At 39.5% G+C, this 26,207-nt stretch overlaps 1 protein-coding gene across 3 annotated transcripts in view; it reads left to right on the top strand.

Moving 5' to 3' along the window:
• The window catches only part of RECK (reversion inducing cysteine rich protein with kazal motifs), a 64,535-nt gene that overhangs the window by 31,812 nt on the left and 6,516 nt on the right, over positions 1-26,207 (top strand). For all 3 annotated transcript variants that reach the window (XM_019729088.3, XM_019729089.3, XM_074330706.2), the window contains 11 exons: positions 4,844-4,877; positions 6,997-7,194; positions 7,819-8,086; positions 8,626-8,805; positions 13,185-13,397; positions 14,867-15,003; positions 17,075-17,215; positions 18,676-18,864; positions 19,820-19,942; positions 21,968-22,139; positions 25,850-26,042. In XM_019729088.3, coding sequence (XP_019584647.3) covers positions 4,844-4,877; positions 6,997-7,194; positions 7,819-8,086; positions 8,626-8,805; positions 13,185-13,397; positions 14,867-15,003; positions 17,075-17,215; positions 18,676-18,864; positions 19,820-19,942; positions 21,968-22,139; positions 25,850-26,042 — 1,848 coding nt within the window. The remainder of the gene's footprint in view (positions 1-4,843; positions 4,878-6,996; positions 7,195-7,818; positions 8,087-8,625; positions 8,806-13,184; positions 13,398-14,866; positions 15,004-17,074; positions 17,216-18,675; positions 18,865-19,819; positions 19,943-21,967; positions 22,140-25,849; positions 26,043-26,207) is intronic.

Here is a 26,207-nt window from a genome sequence, read left to right as displayed (position 1 = left end):
CATCCTCAAATAATGTCATTTTGTTCAAGATCATTTTGTAATAACGTTGATGAAATGCCGTAAGAACTTAACCCTTGTTTGTATCAATTAGCCTGTGGTAAAAGTGATTTCTTTACACGTTGTTTTTCCTTGAGTCACAGAACCTATCGACAGTGTTAAGTAAGGACTTACTGTATTGTATCTGTTATCACAATAATGTCCAGCTATATAGTGAATGCTTGTAGATTTGAAAATTTCTCGTGACCCTGTCAACTCCAGTACACCGACGTGTTCTTTGGGTCTCTCAGGTTGTAGTAGATCCTCACCTCAGTAACACTAACTTTGGTCTATTCTAGAGTAAGATGAGTGGGATGAGGGAGCTGTTATAGGAAGGCACATTTAGTATATAGTATTGGTGGCAGAAGGTCAAGGGGCTCCATACAAGTATAAACCCTCAGTTACCTCCTGCTTTTGCCACCAGGTGGCGATCAGATATTTGAAAGACTTAAGAATTGACTTTAAGACTCCAGGCTCTTAAGAAATGAAGAAACTATTAGTTAATGCTGTAACTCATTATGTGTATGTCTTAAGCCCTGTCAAACTAATCAGCAATAGTTTAAGCAGTGAAAGGCAGAGTTGCCTATAATTTATACCTTAGGTATAGTTACCTAAGATATAGTTTATACCTAGGTATAGTTATATAAGGTTAGAAATCTTTTATCAAAGAGGGTGATAGGATTAGAGTCTATGAAATCATGATGAATGTAAAGTAAGCAACAGAATTGATGAATTCATCAAATACTTGAATAAAGGATCTTGAATAAAGATATACTTGAATAAAGGATCATTCTTTTAAACCTTGAAATTTGTAAAGATAAAGATAGAGATAAAGAAACAGTTTTATTGGGCCGGCCCGGTGGCTCAGGTGGTTGGAGCCCGGGGACCGATTGCCTCAGCCGTGGGTAGTGCAAGGCTCAATACCAGCATGAACCAGGGAGCTGTGTCCTACACAATTAGACTGAGAAACAACAGCTTGAACCCGAGTGGGAGAGGGGGAGTAGAGTGATGGGGAGGTGGGGGGGTGGGGGGTGGAAGAAGGGAGAAAAAAAAGAAACAGTGTTTATTAACACGAGGTACTGCCATGTGGAAGTATAAAAGCTTTTGGTTCAGCAAGTTAGGGTAAACCTGTGCATGAAGGGCCTGTCAATGAACATGACGAGAAATGACAGATACTTAGGGAACATCTTTGAACTCTGTAAGTGACATCAAGGGAGACAGCTGTGCCCTTCTATTTCGGGGTTGGCAAACTTTTTCTATAAAGGGTCTGACAGCAAATATTTTAGGCTTTCAGGCTGCAGGGTCTCTTTCTATTCAACTCCACTATCTTAGCATGGGTGAAAGCTAGGGTCCAAAAGTATTTCTCTTTTCTAGGCCTCAGTCTCTGGCTTCTGTCAAAGAAGGAGTTAGAGTAGATGATCTCTGACATTTTTCAGGTTTTGTGCTCTTTAGTACCTCTCTGAAGCTAAGTGATCCACAGGATGACCCATAGTTATATTTCTTTTCTTTGGAAGGTCAAATTTTTAAAAATTCAGCTTTAACAAATTTGTAAGTCTCTAGAACAGGGTTTCTCAACCTTGGCGCTATTGACATTTTGGGCTGGATAATCCTTTGCTGTGGGTGAGCTGTCCTGTGCATTGAAGGATGTTTCACAGCATCTCTGGTCTCCTCTACCCACTAGATGCCAGTAGCACACATACTCCTTACTGTCCCCAGTAGTGACAACCAAAAGTGTTTCCAGACATGGCCAAATGTCCCCTAGAAAGCAAAGTCAACCCCAGCTGAGAACCACTGCTCTAGAAACTTTAAGAATAATTAGAAGAGGGGGCGGCCAGATGGCTCAGTTGGTTAGAGCATGAGCTCTGAACAACACGGTTGCCAGTTTGATTCCCACATGGGCCAGTGAGCTGCGCCCTCCACAACTAGATTGAAGACAACGAGTTGCTGCTGAACTTCCAGAGGGGCAGCCGGATGGGTCAGTTGGTTAGAGTGGGAGCTCTCAACAACAAGGTTACTGATTCAATTCCCTCATGGGATGGTGGGCTGTGCCCCCCTGCAACTAAGATTGAAAAGGACAACTGGACTTGGAGCTGAGCTGCGCCCTCCACAACTAGATTGAAGGTCAACGACTGATGGGTCCTGGAGAAACACACTGTTGCCCAATATTCCCCAATTAAAAAAAAAAAAAAAAAAGAATAACTAGAGGAATACCAAAAATGGAAATCAGGTTGTGCAACCCAGGATGTCCACCAAGATAATAAACACATTTCTTCAGATGCAAGGTCAAAAGAGTCAAAACCGAAAGTAACAACCAGCTTATAGAAGGAGAAGGGCAATGAGAATTGTATTCACTCAATCAAAGGGGCTGGAAAACTAGTAGCAGATTGCTTTTTCGTATTGATTTAGATCACTTTATGGAAAGTGTACCTGAAACCAGTGATCCCCAAACCAGTGTTTCTTTAAAACACCAAAAATACTTGTTTTTCACTACTCTTATGTTGTTTGATGAGATCTCTAGCAGAAAGAATGTATACTGGGTGAATTCATCAGCCCTCATCTATGATGCCTTGGTGTTTTGTTTTGCTTTAAATGAATAAATCAAGTGTAATTTGTTCCTACAGTAGAATATTATTTATTGGAAAAAATGAATGCCCTACAGCTTCATACAACTACGCAGATGGATTTTTGAAGCTAGGTTTTTTTTGTTTTTTTTAAAGATTTTATTGGGGAAGGGGAACAGGACTTTATTGGGGAACAGTGTGTACTTCCAGGCCTTTTTTTCCAAGTCAAGTTGTTGTCCTTTTGGGGCCCGGCCCAGTGGCTCAGGCGGTTAGAGCTCCATGCTCCTAACTCCAAAGGCTACCGGTTCGATTCCCACATGGGCCAGTGGGCTCTCAACCAGAAGGTTGCCAGTTCAATTCCTCAAGTCCCGCAAGGGATGGTGGGGAGCGCCCCCTGCAACTAAGATTGAACACAGCACCTTGAGCTGAGCTGCCACTGAGATCCCGGGTGGCTCAGTTGGTTGGAGCGCATCCTCTCAACCACAAGGTTGCCAGTTCGATTCCTTGACTCCCGCAAGGGATGGTGGGCTGTGCCCCCTGCAACTAGAAAACAGCAGCTGCACCTGGAGCTGAGCTGCGCCCTCCACAACTAAGACTGAAAGGACAACAACTTAAAGCTGAACGGCACCCTCCACAACTAAGATTGAAAGGACAACAACTTGACTTGGAAAAAACAGGCCTGGAAGTACACACTCTTCCCCAATAAAGTCCTGTTCGCCTTCCCTAATAAAATCTTTAAAAAAAAAAAAAAAGTTGTTGTCCTTTCAGTCTTAGTTGTGGAGGGCGCAGCTCAGCTCCAGGTCCAGTTGCCGTTTTCTAGTTGCAGGGAGCACAGCCCACCATCCGTTGAGGGACTAGAGGAATTGAACTGGCAACCTTGTGGTTGAGAGCCCGTGCTCCAACCAACTGAGCCATCCGGGAGGCAGCTCAGCTCAAGGTGCCGTGTTTAATCTTAGTTGCAGGAGGTGCTGCCCACCATCCCTTGTGGGACTCGAGGAATTGAACTGGCAACCTTGTGGTTGAGAGCCCGTGCTCCAACCAACTGAGCCATCCAGGAGGCAGCTCAGCTCAAGGTGCCGTGTTCAATCTTAGTTGCAGGGGGCAGAGCCCACCATCCCTTGCGGGACTTGAGGAGTTGAACCAGCAGCCTTGTGGTTGAGAGCCCACTGGCCCATGTGGGAATCGAACCGGCAGCCTTCGGAGTTAGGAGCATGGAGCTCTAACCGCCTGAGCTGCCTGAAGCTAGGTTATAAATATCAATAAGGCTGGTTCTTTAACAAGTCCAGATCACATAGCCAGCTTGTGAATTAGCTAAATTTAAAAGTCAAAATCATCTCTATTCAACAATAAGGGGGCACTTGATTTCCATCTACCTTTTATTTGTGCCCATATTGTTTCTTTTAATAATTCATTCTCTTTCAATTTTGAGTGCTATGAATCATAGCTAACAAACCCTGACTGTCCAAATGGCCTTATACAGGCATTTTTTGTTTTTGTCTTGTTCTCCTTGTTTCCCTTACAGTGACTTTTGTGATGTTTTCTAAACAGTGATCTAAGAGCTCAATAAACACTAATTCTAGTCTCAGACTTAGCTTTTGTCTTTCTCTGTGACCTGGGACAGTTTCTCCCCTGCTGAGGAAACAGTTTCTTCATCTGTAAAATGATAGAGAGGTTCCCCAACTCTATCCCCAGGATGGCTGCATAAGAAGCCTTGTTTAAAATTTAGGTTTCTGGGCTTTCCTCCCAGATTCTGTTTCTGTAGTCTAGGGCAAGACCTAGGAAGCCCACATGACTCGACTGCATGGCCAAGTTTGAGAACAATTAGAAATGACCTCTAAGGTCCTTTCAGCTCTCAAATACAGTGGTTATATGAAATACGTATTTTCCTAAAGGTCTGTTATTATATCATTTTCTGGAAGCTTTTCGTATACCTACAAGAAATAATTGAGATTAATACATTGTAGTTTCCCCCACATACCCACATTAGCACAGCTTTACATAAATTTGGTTTGCTATAATGTGGTCAACTTATGGCTCTAGTGAAAAATCTTGATCCCCAGTATGTGCTAGAAGATGGTTTCCCTTTTCACCAGGACGCCATCTCTAGCTTCTTTGTTTTCAGCCTTGGATTTAGAGAAGAATTAAATCGTTTGATACCCTGGTTTTCGTATAACCATAAAGTGGAATAAAATTAGAAATTCTGTGTGGTTGTTGTTAATTTCTGTTTGTTTTTCTTTAATTTACAGAATGCTCTTTTCAGTTGCATTAGCAGAAATGAAAGTAAGTATATGTTGATGATTATACACACATCCAAAGAGCAAAACACAGTTTACAGAATATGATGTAGCTGTTGTAAATATTGCCAAGACCCTGACACTGTAACTTTGGCAGTTTGTAAACCATCTGAAGGAATGTGCCAAGCAGGATTCTGATAGGCTCTTTCCTCTGGGCTGTTCAGGCCATTCATGAGTTGTGACAGTCCCGGTGTCCTAATTGCAGACTGCCATAGCAGACACTAGTGCTACATGTATTAGAGGAAGATCATGCCCCACTTGAATACATAGGATCCCTTCCGGGAGTGAAGCATTCCCACGTGATACAGTGTAGCCCTTGCGGAGGACGGCCTCTCAGTTCATTCAGCAGACACTCATTGACGCTCGCTCTGTGCAGGGCACACGCACATCTGTAGGGTACGCAACCTGTACACAAAGAACTCTGGGACATGGTGGATATGGGAGAGTCACTGATAAAAGTTCTGCAGGAGTTTAGAGGGAGGAGGGATCACGTCCTGCAGGGGTGCTTAAAGGTGACCATGGAATTGGTGGCTGAGCAGGGCCTTGAAGGATGGACAAGATGGGAACAGTGGAGACTGGAGGAAGGGCATTCCTGATGAAGGGAATAGTGAGAGCAGTTAGAGATGGGAAACACGTCTGAGGAATGAAGGGTTGTTTAGATGAACTTGGCAGAAGGGTGTATCAAACTATAATAAGAAACATTAGCTGTCTATGTTTTCTACCTTTCTTACTGGGGCTCAGTTCAAGAATTCCCAGATGTCTCTGGCCTGTAATCAATCTTCTGTCCTCCCACACTGGTGAGGAAGCCAGCGTAATGGAGAATCAGAAGATGGGCGTCCGTGTCCTATTCTCACTTGTGTCTTCTGTACTCAGCAGCCCCGCAACCCTCCACATTATCCTCATTGAGTTGAACAGTATTAAATGTGGCCATTAGTAATTGTTCTTTGTGCTAAAAATGAATGATTCAGCAATGAACACAGTAAGTTTGGTAGTAATTAAAAATTGAAAACTTAGGTGGCACAATAGGTATGAAAGTTTCATTGTGATTATTTCTTGAACTTGCCTGAATTCCCTGCTCATTCCCCGGTCTGTGGAATTTACCAGAAATCTGATTCTGATTCCTCCATAACCATCTCTGATAGTTATCAGAGATTCCCTACCTGCCTTTCTCTTAACCTTTTCCTGCCATACTTTTACCTTGGCTCCCTTCAGCTTCCCATCGATCCCTTAGCCTCTCCTGTGAATGTCTCTTGTTCTACTCATTACAAATCCCACATCTGCACCTCTAGCCACTCATCTGGCTCTCCCCAGATACCTTAAATGGTCCCCCTTGATTTTTAAAAGTAGATAAATCCAGAACATATGTATTTCAAATGTGGGTTTTACTTTTCAGAATTGAAGCCGATCATATCAGTTGTGAGGCAAAGACTTTCAATTTAGGCATATTCTTGCAGATATTCAAAAAGTATAGAACTTCTGGGATTTAGTTTCAAGACACAGTTACATAATTGTCAAATTTATGAAATGATCCTGATATCTCTTAGTTTTCACTGGTCCTGTTTTATAAATGTGAGGCATTTGGGGTTTTATTTCAGTTTTGTTTGTTTTGTTTTTGCTTTGCTTTATTAATAAATTTCCACAAATCTTATGGGGAAAGAAGCTATTCCAGTAGCTCTCAACATGGGCGCTATTGACATTTTGGGAGATGGATTTGGTTGTGTGAGACTGTGCTGTACATGGCAGAGCATGTAACAGCCCTGACCCCTATGCAGTAAATGCCAGCAGTAGTCCCCCAGTCACCCTGAAAACCGGGAACACTCATAGGCACTCAGCTTCTCCCAGCGGGGGCGGTATTGGTCCTGCTGAGAACAACTGGACTGTAGCCAAATAGTTGCCAAATAGTGACTTCCTTACACCGGTGAGCACCTGACTGTCCCCAGGGCTGTGCCTGCAGTAGTGCTGATTTTAAGTTCTTGTCTTCTATGGCATGGTTTTATGTCTCAAATTCAAAAAGACACATATTGTTCTATCATTACTATGATGATTTAATGTTAACAAATAGCTGTTTCCCTTTCAATGTCATCTTTGTTGTTTTTCCCCTCTAGTGGGCTCAGTTTGTTGCAGTTATGCTGGCCACCACACAAACTGCCGAGAATACTGTCAAGCCATTTTTCGAACAGACTCTTCTCCTGGTCCATCTCAGATCAAAGCAGTGGAAAATTATTGTGCCTCTATTAGTCCACAGTTAATACACTGTGTGAACAATTATACCCAATCTTATCCAATGAGGAACCCAACAGATAGTAAGTAAAAGGGACCTATTCCTCTCATTTCAATCTTTGATAAAATAATTTGTAAAAAGGAAGTAAAATCTTTGTAAATATCTGCAGTCTGGGGCATGTAATTTAAATTGTATTATATAAATTACAACTTAGATTGATTAACTTGCACAGATATATAAAAGCTTTATATACCAAAATGTGATGAAATAATGGTGTTTGTGGTTATTGCTATTAAAATTAGTCATCTCTCTCTCATGTCCAGATATAATCCCTTTTAAGCAATCATTTCTTGCATGAAATAATTCCTGTTTGATCCCTTTTCCAGAGATATAAAATACATTGCATGTAAAGACTTCTTAGGTATAAGATGACTTTTCATTTATGTAGGAATGGGTTAGAGATCCCGTGATTGGGCCAGTAGTGAATTCTGGTAATAGATACCGAGTCTATAGGTTTCCCTAGAAATACCTTTATTTATTATACCACAAAGTAATGGAGAGAGAATTTGGTAGGCTCTGTATACTGCAGATATTGACATATGACTCAGAGAAGTGATGGTTTCCAGTACACCACCGTGTTCCTCCGTCCTGAGCAGTACATAACATAAAACTAGCTAATTAAGCCACTTATATTCTGAAAATATAGGTTTATATTGCTGTGACAGAGCTGAAGACCACGCCTGCCAAAATGCTTGCAAGAGAATTCTGATGTCTAAGAAAACAGAAATGGAGATTGTCGATGGCCTCATTGAGGGTTGTAAGACCCAGCCCTTGCCTCAGGATCCTCTCTGGCAGTGTTTTCTCGAAAGCTCACAGTCTGTTCACCCTGGAGTCACTCTACACCCTCCTCCCTCTACAGGCCTTGATGGGGCTAAATTGCATTGTTGTTCTAAAGCAAACACTTCAACATGTAGGTCAGTATTCTCATTTTCCTTATTAAAACCAGTAGAAAATAGCATTTTAATTGATGATTTTAAGTCTAGCAAATGTATGTTATATTTTTGCATTGTGTAACGAGTTTAGAATATATGAAATCTTTCATTCTTTCATCCAGCAAATATTTATTGAGTATCATGTATACAGTAGTCCCCATCCCCCACCCCCATCTGCAGTTTTGCTTTCTGTGATTTCAGTTACTCTGGGTCAACTGTGCATGGTCCGAAAATATTACAAAAATGTACAAATATTATAATTAAACATTAAATTTAGCACTGAGCTTTATAGGAACCACGGCAAAAGGTAAAGATGGATGATAAAAGAAGGCTAACTTTTTCATGGAAGATATCCCTTTTTCTGGCTCTAAATTCTAGGAGCTAGATCTTAGTCTTTCGTTTTTATACTTTTTTTCCTCACATATATTCCAAAGTGTAGTTCAGAGCTCAAATTTTATGCAAATCAAATATTTATTCATTTGGCTCATCTGTATGTTTCTGTATTTGTGCTTTTGTTTCAGGGAACTGTGCACTAAACTTTATAGCATGAGCTGGGGCAATACACAGAGTTGGCAAGAGTTTGATCGCTTTTGTGAATATAATCCAGTGGAAGTTTCCATGTTGACCTGTTTAGCAGATGTTCGAGAACCTTGCCAGTTGGGCTGTAGGAATCTTACTTACTGTACTAATTTTAACAACAGGTGGGAGCAAATTGTACATAGAATGGAAATATTTTATCATTGATTATCTTGTTTTTAAGTAAGTGAAAAGACTACTATAATTTGATTTTGTTTTTGCTAAGTTAAAAGGAAATAGTCTTTCTTTATGCTTTCATCTTTAAATGCTGTATTCCATCTGGTAAATCACCCCTGGGAAAGGAAGCACTATAGCAAACTTCCTTCTAATCTAGGCATACTTCAAGTTTCTAGAATTCAGTATCTCCTCTGCCTTCAGTCTCCCATTCTTGCCCTCTACCACCAGTGCAAACAATGCATTGCAAGAGAAATCATTGTGAACAATTTGGTCATCCAAATGTCCTCTTGTGGACAGTTTACTTAGAAGGACCTTCAGACTGGGTGAGGTTCCCACTCAGTGAGTCCCCTATTTTATGTAAAAATATTTTCTTTACAGAAGCAATTCAAATAGGTATTTTCCTGAGGTATCAAGTATGGTAAGAAAAATCAGGGCCAAGAACTGAATTAATGGTTGAAGAAGCAGTAAAGAAAACAGAAAAAGGGCATCCAAAAGTATAAAGAAAGGGAGAGGGAGAGTTTCTAAAGAAGAGACTGGTTTTGTGAGCTGCAGCCCAGAGATCAGGAGGGCAAAAAGAATCATTCATTTGGGCCAGACGGACGTTCAGAGGATGTTTACCTCAAGCTAACTCACATCCTGTCCTCTTAAAAATATTCAGATTATTATGTTGAATAAGAAAATTGAGATATCTTTACAACTGGTGATAGAGTGTCAGCCAATAAGGACCTGCTTAGAGATTGAACAAATGTGAAATCTATGAAATGTTTGAAGTTAAACTTGGACACAAGTTCTAGCTTCTGGTAATGGTGGAGTAGTTTGTATCAGACTAACACTCCTGCCAATACCAATTATGAACTCTGTGTAAAGTATTTTAAAAGGCTTTTTTTGGAAGTGACCAAAAGCAGGAGGGGCTACATCTCATGAAAGAAACTGCACTGAGTGAGAGCCACATTTATCCAGTTTTTCCTTCTTGGGCACTTTCAGTTCCTTCCATGGTTTATAGAATTCAACCAAAAAGCAGCAGTCTTGGGCTGAGGAGTTAGAGATCAGAGGTTGGGGGTGCCAGAGTGGCTAGATACGGAAGAACAAAATCCCAGAAAGGAGGGAACCACAAAAGGAGATGCCCCATAATCTGCATGCAAACTCCCCTTAAACCCTTGAATTTAACAAAACCATAGGCTACAAGGTTAACATATAAAAGCTAGTTGTATTTCTGTATATTAGCAACACATAATCTTTAGATTCAGTGTAATCCCAACAAGCTTTTTAAAATAGCAATTGCCAGGCTAATTCTAAAATTCATATGAAAACACAAAGGACCTGGAAAGCTAAAACAAGTTTTTAAAAGACTAAATTTGGAAAACTTACAGTAACTTATTTCAAGACTTATTATAGGTTTTTCATGGCTTCTGTCTGTTGTTTTGCATAGATGATTAATTTCATCTTAAGCATTCTTTCCCCCTGATATCTGCACTACTGCATTTTCTGGTTTTCTTCTTTCTGAACCACTATTTTTTTTGTTTTCTTTGTACTTTTTTCACTACAGTTTTGGTTGTTGTTGTCTTATATACCCTCAATATTCCAACTATGTATAATTTTCAAAATTCAGATGTAAATAGTATAGATTTGTAGCTAAAGAGGAAGAACCATGTAACCAGACTGCTAAGGTTTAAATTTCACCTATACCACTTCTTAGCTTTGTGAGTATGGGCAAGTTAACGGTTTAGGTTTGCTTCCTTATCTGTAAAATTAGTTAATAAAAGTATACCTACCTCAAAAAAAAATTTATTATAAAGCAACGGAAATTAAAACAATGTATTAATAGTATTAGCATAAGTTTGGACAAATAGATCAATAGAACAAAATACAGAGGCTAGAAGAGACCCACACAGAGTAAATTGATTTTCAACAACGGCAGCAAAGTTCAATGCAAAAATAAACATCTTTTCAACAAATGATGCTGGAACAATTGAATATCTTGTGGGGGGAAAAAAGAACCTCAACCTCTGTCTCACACCATACACAACAATTAATTCAAGATAGGTCATAGAACTAAACATAAAGCTAAAAATATAAAGCTTCTAGAAGAAAACATAGGAAAATATCTTAACCTTGGTATAGGCAAAGATTTTGTATACAGGCTACCAAATGCACTAATTATAAAAGAAAAAAATTATTAGATTTGAACAGTAAACACTTTGCTAACCAAAAGACACCATTTAAAAGTTGAAAAGGCAAGCCACAGTCTGAGAGAAAATATTCAATATGTCACATGTGCCACACACACACGTAACACACACGCACATTTGACAAAGGATTTATATCCAGAATATATAAGTAACTCCTACAACCTCATGATAAAAGTCAAACAACCAAATAAAAAAACAGACAAAAAATTTTCAAGGACCCTTTGCCAAAGGAGACATCACAATAGCAATTTAAGTATATGAAAAAAGTTCATTATTATTAATCATGCAAAATGCAAATTAAACCCTTATGAGATGTTTCCTCACACACACTAGAATGGCTGAAATTAAGACTGATAGCATGTGAAGCACGTGGAACTCACATACTTTGCTGCTGGGAGTATAAGATGGTTTAAGCACTTTGAAGAGTTTTCTTTCAGTTTCATAAAAAGTTAAGTCTATGACCTAGCAATTTCACTCTGAAGCATTTATCAAAGAGACATGAAAACATGTCCAAAAAAAGACTTACATTGCACACTTATTTATAAAAATCCAAAATTGAGGGGAAAAAAATAAAACATTCATCAAGAGGGGAATGAAAGAACATATTGCATTGTATCCAAACAATACAATGGTACACAGCAAGGGAAAAGAAAGCATGAAGAGGTGTTCACCATAATTAGTCATCAGTGAAATTCAAATTAGAACCAGTAAGATACCACTACACACTAATAGAATGGCTACAAGTAAAAAGACTGACAAGTATGAAAAACACCTGGAACTTTCACACATTGCTGATGAGAGCGTAAAATGGTATAACCACTTTAGAGAACAGTTTGGTGATTTCTTAGAAAGTTAGGACCCAACAATGCCACTCATAGCCATTAAACGACACGTAAACTGGAAACAACCTTAATGTCTATAAACAGGAGAATGAATAAGCCATGAATAAACCAGTGTTTCTCAAAGTGTGGTCCATGGTCTCTCAAACCCCATGAGCTCAAAAGTGTTATAACAATACTAAGATGTTATTTGCTTTTTTTGCTCTCATTCTCCCAAGAGTGAATCATGGAGTCTTCCAGATGCTACAGGACATGTGATATAGCAACAGATTGAATGCAGGAGCAAATATAAAAATCCAGTTATCTCCTATTAAGCCAGACATTAAAGAGATTTTCAAAACTGTAAACCAGTCCTACCTTTCTCACTAACTTTCGTTTTTAAAAATACGTTTTTCATAAAAATATTATGTATATCAACATGTAATGGGATTATTGTCATTTAAAGTGAATTAATAACCACTTTAAAAATCTCAGTTTTGATTTACAATGTGATAAATATTGGTGGATAAAACCCACATAAACGTTTTTTGAGAGCCCAATCATTTTAAGAGTGCAGTGGGTCCCGAGATCAAAGTTTGAGAACCATGAGGATAAACAAACTGTGGTACATTTATTAATGGAATACTACTCAACAATAAAAAGGAATAAACAATTTATATACACAACAGTGTGGGTAAATCTCAAAAAGATTGTTTAGCGAAAGGCACTAGACCCACAAGAGTACCTACAATATGAACCAACTTATGTGAAGTTCTAGAACAGCAGAATTAATCTCTGGTGATACAAGTACAAATGGTCGTGGCCTCGGGTGCAGTCAGCAGGGAGGGTGCTGACCGAACAGGGATACAAGGAACTTTCTGATGAGATAGAAATGCTCCTTAATCGATTTGGATATGCTTATGTGGATGTACACATTTGTCAAATCACATAAAACTGTACCCATAATATCTGTGCATCTTATTTTTAAAATTGAGATACCTCAATTTTTAAAACTTGGGCTTATTTATTTTGTGAAATGGAATAAATGGACGCATAGAGATGCTAGTCCTGTCTACAGCATTTTGAAGTGTTTGTCTCACAAAAATCTATGTTAAAAAGAAAACACGCCATCAGAATTTTACTGATAGTGTCTACAATGAATCTTCATACACTCAATACTGATATTCTTTGATGTGTTGTATGTACTTTCTTCTTTAAGAAAATCAGATTTTCCTGATTGTTAGTATGTCAGGATTTTATGCATTGCTTCTCTCTAGAACATAACTGCCTCTTAATTTCTTCTGGCCTTTTTCTCCTCAGGCCGACAGAACTTTTCAGGAGTTGTAATGCTCAGTCAGACCAAGGCGCCATGAATGACATGAAGCTATGGGAAAAAGGAAGCATAAAGATGCCATTTATCAACATACCTGTTCTTGACATTAAGAAGTGCCAGCCAGAAATGTGGAAAGCAATAGCTTGTGCGCTACAGATTAAACCTTGTCATAGTAAATCCCGGGGAAGTATTATTTGCAAGTAAGTTGTTTGCATCATAACAACTTGTCAGTTTTGGTTCAGACCCTCCATGATCTTCACCCACAGTCTATCGTTAGAATTTTCTCTCCCACTATTTCCCTTTGCCCATCACCCTGACAAGTCAAATGCTTTCCCACTTTTTCCTCCTCTGCTTGAAATACTCTTTCCCCCATCTCCAGTTGCCCAATCCCTATCCTTATCCTGTCTCAAATACCAGCCATTCCTGGGGAATCTTCCCATATTTCTCCAGCTGGTAGCAATTTATCCTTACCACAAATTTCTATAAACCTTTGTTTGTATTTCTCTTACGGTTCTTAGTTCAAGAAACATTATGGAATACTGTCATTGCACAATTCTGTTTTTATATTTTAGTTTGTGTACTTGTCTTATATTCTGTTAAACTTTGCTTGAGGAGTTTATTCTTCTTTTGTGCCTGTTTTTTTTTTTTTTTTTGTATCTTCTTTGTTCTTTCTCTGTTCTTTAGGGATTAGCATAATCCTGACACATAGTAGATATTCCATAAATGTTTGATGAGTGAAGGAGTTAGTGAATATAGGCCTTAGGGACTGTTTGTAGTAAACATTTTGTGAATGGTTTCCTTAGGAGAGCTAGGATAAAGTAAAGATGAAAGCTGCTGTGGTGGGTGAAACCGAGAGCATTAACTACATAGTAATCTATGTCAGCTGCTCTTTAAGCATCTCTTTTTTTCAAAAAGCTTTTCCAAAACCAAGTTATATCCAGCCCTTGAGTTGATGGTGTGTGGCTCGGTGCTGCTTGCTCTTGATGACTGATTGCAGATTATTTCAAACTTGAACAGGGTCCATATCTATTCTCTGACATGACTTGGGGATGACATGAGTAGGGGAGAAATGAGAGGTACCTGTCGGATGACAAGAAAGAGGCAACAAGTGGGAAATTTATAGACTCTTGGCACAGAAAACTTATAGGAGTCATAGCCCTATCAAGACTGAGAAAATTTTAAAGTAGTGGACTTCCCAATTGTTACAAACCAAACACTTTAATGTTGATAACTAAAAAGATAGTTTAAAAAGAGAAATGAAAGAAGCGAGGGATGGAGGGGGAAGAAGAAAGAAAGAAGCAGGCAAGCGTGGTCCTGAGAGAAAGGCTGTATGATTTTGCAAAGAACAAATCCAACTTAATTTCCTTTTAAAGAGTGAAAAGCCACGTTGATGGTAGTAACAGTAAATATGAGTATAGAATTTGAGCAAGGCCTTTGATCCCAGGTAAGAAACAGTTAGGGATGCTGTGACAGTGGAATACATTACTGTTCAACCTAAAGTAATGCTATGACTTCTGTTCTCTTTTGCCATATTTATACCTAACTTGTGACACATTGTGAAGTTATTAAAACTTACTTTCTGGAAAGTTTCGGAAACAGAATTGATATTGACTAGACAATGTGAGGAAGTTCTTTGAACCCTAAATTTGTGTCTGTTTTCCTTTTCAAGATCAGATTGTGTGGAGATTCTCAAGAAATGTGGGGACCAAAACAAGTTCCCTGAAGACCACACAGCTGAAAGTATTTGTGAGCTTCTATCGCCTACAGATGACCTGGAGAATTGTATACCTTTGGATACATACCTCAGTAAGTTCACACACTTCTCCCTTCCACCTCTGCCCTTGATATTTGCTTTGGGTGATCATCTGTTGAGAGTATGTGGTTTAATGATACTGTCTCAATTGCAGACTTTTATCATATCTGTTTGGTCCTTTTGGCCCAGGAAATAATTGTCATCTTAAAATATGTAAGCAGAAGCAATTATAACACAGAAGGTAGTGAACTGTTGTCAATCAGGCATTCTAAGCAATGAATCGGGCCAGCATCCTCAAATAACCAGCTCCATATCCTTTCTGTTTCCTTGCCATGATTTGACTAGGAAGTCTTTGGCTTTTTGTCATCAGATATTCAGTGGACCTGAGCCAGACATTGGCTTGGACTTAGCCACCAAATAGAGAGTAAGGAATGATGGTCTTACTCTCATTAGTTATGTACATGAAAATGGAACTTTTTTCTCTGCCAAATACTTCTACCAAGAGCTAGAAGGATAAGTTAGTATCCCATTGAGGGATCTTGAATCTGAGCATCCTGGTGGGAGGTGGCTGTGTATGGTGGAAACCAGGGGAGAACAACTCCTGCATCCCAAGTAGTTTGGGTAAGGGGAGTGTTTTTAGGCTGCCACCAAGGGGCAGTAGTGCCGTGACCTGGCTGGAAAGGCAGTGAATTCAGCTCCTACTTTGTTTTCTTGTGTCAGATAGGATTAAATTCTACTGCAAATAGTAGAACAATAGATAGAAGTAAAAGAAAGCCCAGAAATAAATAGTCCAGGGCTGTCTATGATGGTGGCTCCATCATCAGAAATCCAGGCTCCTTTTTCTTTCTCCACCATCCTTGGTGCTCGGCTTCTGTCGTCAAAATGACTTCATGTTCTTCACCATCACCACGTGGCTACTGGAATTCTAGCCACCATACCCTAGTGTAAGGGAAAACCACCCTAATTATAAGGTAAACTGGGAAAGATTATCTGTTTAGATGTGGGCCCATTGCCATCCTAAATAAAATTGGAGTTCTAGTACTAAGCAGGAAAAGAAGATTGAATGCTAGGTAGCAGCTACTAATATCTGCCATATTTCCTCAAGACCAGAAAACTATGTCCCTTAGCCCTTGTGGCCAGTACAGCAAAAAAGAGAGCATTAGACTAGAATCATGGGCTTTGAGCAGATCACATCTTTGAGCCTCAGTTTCCCTATTTATAAAATAATCAGGCTGGGTGAGATAAGCTCCAAGAGCCCTTATACCTCTATTAACCTTAGAGTCTGAGTCTGGCCTAAAATCGAGTAAGGAAAACAAATGTACTCACAATTCTAGACTCTATTAGAGTAGGCGAATACCAGGGTGCCAAAAATATGTATACACATGACTTGTATTCATCTTTTGTTATCTGTATATACTGAGTATTATAATTTTAATACAGTTTTTTCCTTTCTTAAAATGTGTATACATCTCTGTATATATGTGTAGAAGGAAACTCTTTCAGTGGGAGGTAACTTAAAGAAATGCTTTTGTTTGAAATTTAATACTCTCTAAATATCACATATACTTTATATTGAGACACTACCTTGGTCATTACTTTATAAGTTAACAAATATAATCATGATATGGGGTCTACCTTACCATAATAAATTATCATTTATGGTATAATGTGCTAAATTATCCCTCCTGGACATAAGCATCTATTTGACCACCCTATCTAAAATATATGCACCACTTTCCATCTCCTGATACTACTTATTACTTATCACTATCTGACTTTTTATTTACAAACACACACACACACACACACACACACAAAATTTATTATCTGTTTCCCAACCAGCATGTAAACTCTGTTGAGATTTGTCTGTTTTGTATCTCCAGGACCTAGAACCTTGCCAGGTATATTGTATGTACCCAATAAATAAACACATGAATAGATGGATGTTTGTGCTAAATTCAGAAATGATCAGAGAATCTGAGTGTTTTAATAGTTTGCTAGAATCAGGTCTCACTTTATGCTCATCAGCTGTCCATTTATTCCAGACGTAATTAATTCCGATAATTTACAGACCTTTGTTAACTCTTTTGGGTTGGTTAAACTGATGTGTTTTTTGTTTTTCAGGGCCAAGTACTTTAGGTAACATTGTAGAAGAGGTGACTCATCCCTGTAACCCCAATCCTTGCCCCGCTAATGAGCTCTGTGAGGTGAACCGGAAAGGCTGTCCATCTGGAGATCCCTGCCTTCCATACTCTTGTGTTCAAGGTAAGATGTAAGTGGGTATGGGTGTGGGATGAGGGTGGATATATGCTGCTGGTGTCTCGTTATAGGAGTTGTCTTTAGAATGAGATTCCAACGAACTTTATTTTCTAAATTATGTGTTTCTATGTTTGAGGTTTTCCCAATAAACATGTGTTATTTATGTAAGCAGGAAAGGACAAAGACAAATGTAATTTTCAGTAGTCAATTAGATTATAGACTAATATTAATCCAAAACCAGACTCTTATAATGAGTTATAGGGTTTTTTCTGTTTTTTTGTTTTTTATTGGGGAATATTGGAGAGCAGTGTGTTTTTCCAGGACCCATCAGATCAAAGTCAAGTTGTTGTCTTCAATCTAGTTGGGGGGGGGGGGGGGGAAGCTCACTGGCCTGTGTGGGAATCGAACTGGCGACCTGGGTGTTATGAGCACACAGGTCTAATCAACTAAGCCAACTGACCGCCCCAAGTTATAGGGTTATTGACAACAAAAGAAAAAGAACTTTGGGCCCTCTTTGTGTACTTTGTCTTCCATGTTGTAATGTTTGAGAATGTGTATTGCATGTTTTTGTTTTTTCTTATTTTCAGTATATGGAGAAAGGACATTCTCAATGAAATGTGTAATTATCTCCATAAATTTAATGTTGTACTGAAATGCATAGGATTTTAAGGCTGAAAAATTTTTATGCACAGAGTTTTGGTCACCTTTATCTCTTTGTGGGTCCCTTTAGAATACAGCTGTGGCAACATTTCGTTTCCTTTTATTTATTTCCCAATTGAATATGTTTATCATGTTAGAATCAACATTTTTAAATATATATGAAATAAAAAGGAATAAAATATTAAATTAAATACACATGGTGTCTCAAGGGACCATCTATAATATTTGTGTAATACCATAATATATCAGCTGTAGAGTTATAAGAAATCTTATTATAATTGGGAATTAATGGGTGGTCCTTAAGCCCAATCAAGTATTCAACTTTTTAAAAAAATTTAAGATATACTTATATTCCATCACTAAAAGTTTTCTGACCAAGATTATTCTAAAAATACTATCAGTTTTTATACTCCATTTTAAAAATATCCATGATTTTTAATAATCCCAAAGAAATAAAAAACTATTAGTTGGTGCAAAAGTAATTGCGGTTTTTGCAATGATTTTTAACCTTTTAAACAACAATTTTGCACCGACCTAATACATATCCTATAGCATTTTTGTACAGAACTATAGCTAACTTTGGCATATAGGTCGTTAATCACCATCTCACAGAGCATGGAATTTTCATTTGAGAGGATATGTTTTTTACCAATGAACCCACACAAATTCCCTAGTTTGGTGAAAGTTCTCTTATATAGTCTTTAGTAGCCGCACAGTACGGATAAGACATATGTAAAATGTGCCTAATGTATAAAACAATGTCATAAAACAGTACCATCTCTCTTAGCTAATTTTTGTTTGTACAGGTTGCAAATTGGGAGAAGCCTCTGATTTCATTGTCCGTCAGGGGACACTAATCCAGGTGCCATCATCGGCAGGGGAAGTTGGTTGTTATAAAATTTGCTCCTGTGGACATAGTGGAATCTTAGAAAACTGCATGGAGATGCACTGTATAGACCTTCAGAAGTCTTGTATTGTTGGGGGAAAAAGAAAAAGTGAGTCCTGAACTGTATTTATTTGTTGTTGTTTTTTTTGTGTTGTTTTGCTTTTAATATGAGGTTAGTTAGCTTTGTAGGAAGAACATTGATTGGATTCTTACCAGACAGTAAAGTCTACAAATCTGATATGTAAGGGCAGTATTTTTCAAACTATACAAGGACAGTAGGACTTCTGAGGAACTTTCTTGAAATCTCAAGAAGGGACTAATAGCTAATAATAATTAATACTTATTGAACTCTAACTGTGTGCCAGGCACTGTGCTGAGTTTTATGTGTGAGATCTTATTTGAAAGAAGAGTGCTCTTAGCCAAAAAGGGGCTTGCAAATTTCTGCCCTAAAGCCAACTCAGGTGTTCATTTCTTAGTCCATACTCGACGTAGCTAAAATGTAAGGTAGGTACCTTATATCACAGAAAATATCCGACGATAAACAAATCCATTCCTTCTATAAACTTTCACTAGTTAATGCCTATTCTATACAAAAGAACATACCAGTGCTTTGTGGAGCAGAAACGGAGATGAGGGATTGGGGTCATGCTTTCCATGATAAGATGGAAGAGAATTTGAGCCACCAGAAGGAACAGACCCACTGCTCTTGAAGGAGCGAGTTATTCCTGCCATGGTATTGGGAGAGTCTGCGATCCAGAGGTGGCATCGGTGTTGGTCCTGGAGAGATGAGCCAAGTTCCGGGAGGAAAGGAGCATTTCAGGCAGAAGCACAGCCAGAAACATTCTTTCTCACAGAATAGGGAGCAGTCTGGGGAGATCGGTGCATTAGGAGTTTGGAGGGATATGGTGGGAGATAAATACAAACACATAAATGTCTCATATTTAACTCCCTAATTTTTATATTCAGAAGTCATTTTTCAAGAATTTCTCTTTTTAAACATTTTAAACTGTTAATTTTAAAATTGTATAAATGCATGATGTAGAACAACATTTTATTTCTCTCAGGTCATGGGACATCCTTTAATATTGACTGCAATGTCTGTTCTTGTTTTGCTGGCAATTTGGTGTGTTCTACCCGCCTGTGCCTCAGTGAGCACAGTTCCGATGATGACCGTCGCACCTTCACAGGTAACGGGGGTCACCCGGAAGCTGTCGTCAGCAGGCCATCATCCCTTTATACCCATTTTCCTTTCAGGGCAGCTTCTCTGGTCTTGCCTTAACTGTAGGTGTACACAGTAAGATAAATACATAGTCTGTATTTATGAGAGCAAGATACCCTCTCTGGATCTATTTCCTCCTCTATGAATTGAAGGCATTAAACTAAATGGTTTTTTAGGGCCCTCCTAGCACCAATACTCTAGAATTCCATACAAAAAAAACAGGGCCAGTGGGTGGGATGGTTTCAGTTAAATGGAACTTTTCTACCTGCTAAAATACCCCAGTTACCCCTACTATGATGGTCTAAAATATCCCTGTATTATAATATTTTCTAAGTTTGTTTCTGTTCTAATGTTTTTCTCACCACTTTCTTCCTTGATCTACCTTAGCCTACTGATTCATATTGGTAGAAATCCATATAAACAAAGGTATAGGTAGGAAAAGTAAAGAATGTGTCTCCCAATATGGTGTATAAAATCTGAAATTTAGACGTTTGAAGTCTGGCTTAGGATTTCTGGAAAGTTAAAGGATGACACTTTTACACAAGGAGCAGAGGTTGTAAACTCCTCATGTAGGTTCCTTCCACTGTTATCTCCTTAGGGATTTCTCCAAGAACGTTACTTGGGAAATGATTTTAATTTTGAGACTTGAGAATTTTTCTGATCAATCAAGAATTTTTCTCGACTTTGCTATGCTTCCTGCTGCTGGTATTATGTTCACACCAGCTACAGTAAGTAAAAAGGCTGGTGAGATGCGATGCTCTTTTCTTGAGAAGAAGCTACAGTTGTCAATAGCAACAGTGCAGTCTGCTGGTATCTACTGGTCTCTGCTTTTTCCCAGATCTGAAATACCTTTGGTTCTGGGGAGAGAGGAACTTTGCCCTGTTTTACGCTGCTGTAGCAGCAACTTGATTCTTCTTTCCCTGGATTTATTTAGTATTATACATGGAGTGGGGTGGGTGAGAACAGAATAGGGATTTACCAAACATGTCTCCAGCCCATTGGAAATAAAAAGGAGGTCAGAAATAAGAAGTAAAGAGCAGACTGACTCCACTCCATCCTGCATCCACCCTGATGAGCGCCAGCCTTCACTGCTCGGTGGTTGGTGGTGGTTGTCCTTTATTATTGTCCTTTATCTGCTCTGCTCTCAGGAGGGCCATTCATTCTGCTTAGAGAAACCATAAGACTTCTGTGGGAATGAAGAGTGAACTAAAGATTTACCTGGAATTCTTTTCTTTATTTATTTGCTTACATCTAAGTGATTTTGGAAGATGAACGTTACAACTAGCTGGACACTTTTCCCTGCAGTGTGTCCTGGGATAAATTAAGTTAATGACCATTTAGCTAGCAGGCACTAAGGAGATTTTACTGGCCACAAAGTGTACCACATTTCTTGGGACCCAGATTGTGACCCAGTCCAAACATGACTCAGAGAGAGACGTTCATAAAAATTCCTAAGTCTAAACCACAAAAATTTCCCAAGTTACCTTGTTCTTCCCCTTCCCTAAGAAGATGGGAAGAACCTAAGTGAGGACTTTACAACCTTCACCCTTTGTCTTGTTTTGGGTATTATTTTATTAGTCCATACTCTACTTAGCTAAAATGAAAGGTTGATGTGTTCTAGAAATCCCCCAAGCCAGACTTCAAACTTCTAAATTCTAGATTTTATACACCAGATTGGGAGACATAGTCTTTACTTTTCTTACCTATAACTTTGTTTATAGGGGTCTCTACCCCTGGCATCAGGTCTGGAGGCCCTCAATTATCTGGCAATAAATGGAACAATGAAAAGCCATTTCCAGACAAATGGCTTTTCAGAATCTTACCACTTTTAAAAACACTCAGAGATTGGAGGGGTGTTTTTTCATTTTATTAATTTACAGTTCTATTTTAACATGAGACCCCCACATGATTGTTAATCGTTTGCCTTAATGAGGAAACATGAGGGAAAGGGAATATACAAGTACATGTTGTTGAGGCTGTTTCCTCCCTTCAGGTCTGCCCTGTAACTGTGCAGATCAGTTTGTCCCCGTGTGTGGGCAGAACGGACGCACTTACCCCAGTGCTTGCATTGCTCGCTGTGTGGGGCTCCAAGACCATCAGTTTGAGTTTGGATCGTGCATCTCAAAGAATCTGTGTAACCCTAACCCCTGTCCAAAAAACCAAAGGTAAGTCAAATGGCTCCTTATCTTTTTTCACCTGAAGACGAGCCCTTACTAAGCTCGTCTGCTGTGTACCAGAGAGTGAAAATACAAAGATGGCTAAGAAGGTCTCTGCCCTGAAGAGTTTGGTGTCTGGAGGGGAAGGGCCACGTACAGCTGCTTGGTAACATGCTGTGATTAGGGAACCTGGAGGGGAGCCATTGATGCAGTCTGGGGGAGGCCTGGGCCTGGGGGAGGATGTGACTCTCCGCTGCAAACATGGCTAGGAGATTGCAGGCAAGGTTTGCAGGGGAGGTGCTGGCAAAGGCCGAGAGACCAGGAGCAAAGATCTTGGTTGCTAGAAAAAAGGAGATAGCGTGGTGTATGCTGGAGCTACAGCAGTTTTGTAAGATTGAAACAGAAAGTACGAGGCAAGGAGGAGTAGCAGATGAGATGACAGAAATAGATGTATTCTTATTATTAGCTCTTTATGCCTGTTAGTAATGGGAAATTTTCTTCTACTGGTCTACCTCCATTTTAGGGATTGGACATGAGAAATCTCTGGAAAATGAAACTTCAGTATTATTTGAAATTATTTGTGTAGGGGCTCCTTTCTCTGAAGTTTCGTCATGAACTCAGGGTATAGTTGACAGAGACTTAATGATGGATTTCTGTATGTGGTGGCCACAGGGCAAGTGTCCTGCTGACTCGCTTAGGTTTCAGCCTTTTAGAACTGGCGTTTTCACCGGCCGCCCGGGAGACCTGAGCAGGACACATCCCAGTGCCACAGTCCTTTCCTTATGTAGGACTCTGTGGAAATAAGCAATTGCCTCTCCATCCTTAAAACCTCGGTGCAGTATGGAGGGAGAGGAAGATTTTCTCATGTGTTAAAAGAAATGGCAAAGAGAATTGGTCACCCATCTGCAAAGTTTATACCACGGAAACTAAATCCCAAAAGTTCCTATGGAAAGAAGACAGGGTGATGTTAAAAAGAAAAAAGGGTAAAGAAATAAGCCAAGGGATAATGTAGTTGTGTTGGGAGGTAGAATAGAGGGCTATTTGGGTGTTTACTTGTTTGTTTTCCTCTATTTGCTAACCTTTCTAAATAAGGTTGTCTTATTTTTATAATAAAACATAAAATCTCAAAGTGGGAAATCCTTTCTGGATATAATACAGAACCAACATAAAAGAAGAGATTGAAAAACACAGCTGCATTGAAATGAAAATTTCTGCATGGTAACAGACTAATGACAAACTGGGAAGAGTATCACAGAGAAAGGGCTGATGTTCTTATACTATAAAGAGCCTCTACACATCAATATGAAAAAGATCAATAACCTGATAGAAAAATAGACCAAGGACCTAAACATAGAAAAAGAAATACAAATGATTCTTAAACACTTGTAAAGATGCTTTTATTAGTTAGGGTGAGTAACTCTAGCTACTGTATACAAACTCAAAAAAATTAATACTTCAAGGAAAGTTCAAATATGGTCGGTCCATTTGGGTGTTGAGGAAGTGGCTTTCCCCACAGTGATTCAGAGACTTAGGATCCTGCCATCTAGTGACTCTGTCGGCTCCTACAGCCTCCTCGTCCTCTGCATCTTCGGCATCTGGCCAGCGGATAAGAGAAGGATGGGGATGGAGGTTGCTCTGAGAAGCTTCCATGCGCCAGGTTTATAAGCGGCATGCATCTCCACCTGCAGCCACATTCCATTCTCTACAACGCAGTGACTTGGCCGCAACCAACTGCCAGGGAGGGAGATTAGGAAATGTAAACTAGATGTGTGCCCAGGAAGAAAATTAAATGAATCTGATGAGCCTCTCGCTAATCTACCACAATGCTTAACCTTCCTCATATTAAGCAAAATGGAAATTAAACTAATTTGTATTGTACCATTTTCCATCTACCAGATTGGCAAAGATAAAAAGTTTAATAACGTGATGTAGGGAAACAAGCACTCCCATCCGAGACGGGGTTGGAGGGAGGGTTGGTACATCCTCCATGGATGGCAATTTGGCCAACTCTACGTTAATTTTAAATGTTCATACTCTTTGAATCAGCACATATACATGCTTATACTTACGTAAACTGTCTCTGGAAGAATAAACAGGAAATTGGGGGAGAGTTCTGTGTTGGTGACTACATGGGGTACTGGGAGAGTGGTGTACTCAGCGTGGACGTGCCGTGCCCTTTCCCCACGCTTTGCCCTCTGCATCTCTTCCATCTGGCTGTTCCTGAGTTACAGCCTTTTATAATAAACCTGTCATCTAGTAAGAAAAATAAATAAATTGGTAATAATGTTGGCCACTGGGGAAGGGAACTCAGTGGCTGGGACACAAGAACAGGAGAGAGACTTATTTTTCACTATATATCATTTTATACTTTTTCATTTTCACCATGGGCTTGTTCAAAAAATAATTGTTTAAAAATAAAAAGTTGTATTCATTCATCATGTATGTACTGATGTACCAAGCTGCTTTCCAGACACCAGGGTACAACAGTAAGCAAGACAAATTCCCTGCCTTGATCATGTTTACTTTAACTTACCCCCCAGATTCTCAACCTTTCCTATTGAGCCTCTTATTTCTATATATTCAGATTGATAAAGTGTTTCCTTCTAAAATTACCAAATTTCTTCTGATAGTCTTGTTTCTCATCCCTTCCATGTTAATAGATAATGAAGTTCTAAATCTGGTTTCCATTACTTCTCTTCAGATGTCTTATATTTCCATAAAACCATGACTACATGCATTCTAAGCTTAAATCCCATGAGAAAAGGCAACCATCCACAGTACAAGTGATGGTGATAGCGGTCATTTCAGTGCAGGAGGCTCGTCCCTAAAAAGAGTGGAAGCAGTTTCCTTTGAAATTAAAATAATGCTAGCTGCTATATTCTTCTTTTATTTTCCAGACTAATATTTGTAGATCCTGTTATTTCAAAGACCCAGTGAAATCCAAACATTTTAATAGGTCTTGTCTTCCTATAGAAAGTTGTAAGTATCGTTTATAGAAATGAGAGAAAGAGAAAAGTCTAAAGAGGGAAAAAGCCACCCTCCCGAACCCCTCTGAAGAAGTTCAGAAACTGAGAATGAAGCAAGGTTCAGATATTATGAGGAAAACCCAGCTGCCTGGCGTGGCATTCTCTGGGTGATTCGCAACCAGCCACCAGCATTGGTCCTCAGCCTTGTAAGCACAGACACCTGAATTTTTCAGCACATATTGTGAAGCCTTCTCTTAAGAAAGACTCACATTAGCCAAGCTGAAAATTAAGCCCCTGAAAATGTTTCGTTTATTATTGACTACAAGGCCTCCAGCATCAGACCCTCACCCACTCGATGACCTCATATCACTGCTACCCCATGCATCCTATGCTCCTGCCCTTGGGGTCACCTGCCCTCCCCCAGCAGCATGGAGTCTCGAGCATCACACCTTTGCCATGCTGCCCCCTCAGCCTAGCAGGCCGGTGTAGCCCTCCTTCTCCTCCAGGTTCCAGCCAGGACACCACCTCCTCCAGTGCTTTCTCCAGGCTCCTCAGGCATTTTGTGTGTAACTTTCTACTTGATAGCCTACTTTATGTGCATGCTTGACTCTCCAGCTCTCCATAAGCTCTTGGGGACAGAGACTATTCCCAATTTTTCTCTGGCTTTCTCCTCAACCTCCTGTGCCTCGTCAGTGCTTTGCCGGCCCCACCATAGTCCCTCCCGACTCATGGTGCCACATTTGTGTTTTTCAGATGCATACCCAAACCTCAAGTCTGCCTGACGACTTTTGATAAATTTGGATGCAGCCAATACGAGTGTTTGCCAAGACAGCTCACCTGTGATCAGGTCCGTGATCCTGTTTGTGACACAAACCACATGGAGCACAACAATCTCTGCACTTTGTACCAGAGAGGGAAAAGCCTCTTATACAAAGGCCCTTGCCAGGTACAGTTGTTTAGCTGACAAACCCAAGTACAGGGAGCATAAAACTGGTGTATGGTCTTTTACAGATGAATCAGCAGTAAGACCACTTGAGGGTCTTGTGTGAATCCTGTCAAATCTAGAGAACTTAGCCGTCCACTAAAAATGAACCATTCTAAGACTGGCTTT

Source organism: Rhinolophus sinicus, chromosome 16 (assembly GCF_057876585.1).
Source record: "Rhinolophus sinicus isolate RSI-liver-muscle chromosome 16, RSI-T2T, whole genome shotgun sequence".
Taxonomy (NCBI): domain Eukaryota; kingdom Metazoa; phylum Chordata; class Mammalia; order Chiroptera; family Rhinolophidae; genus Rhinolophus; species Rhinolophus sinicus.
Note: the sequence above shows the minus strand (reverse complement) of the source record. Positions and strands in the feature narration are given on the sequence as shown.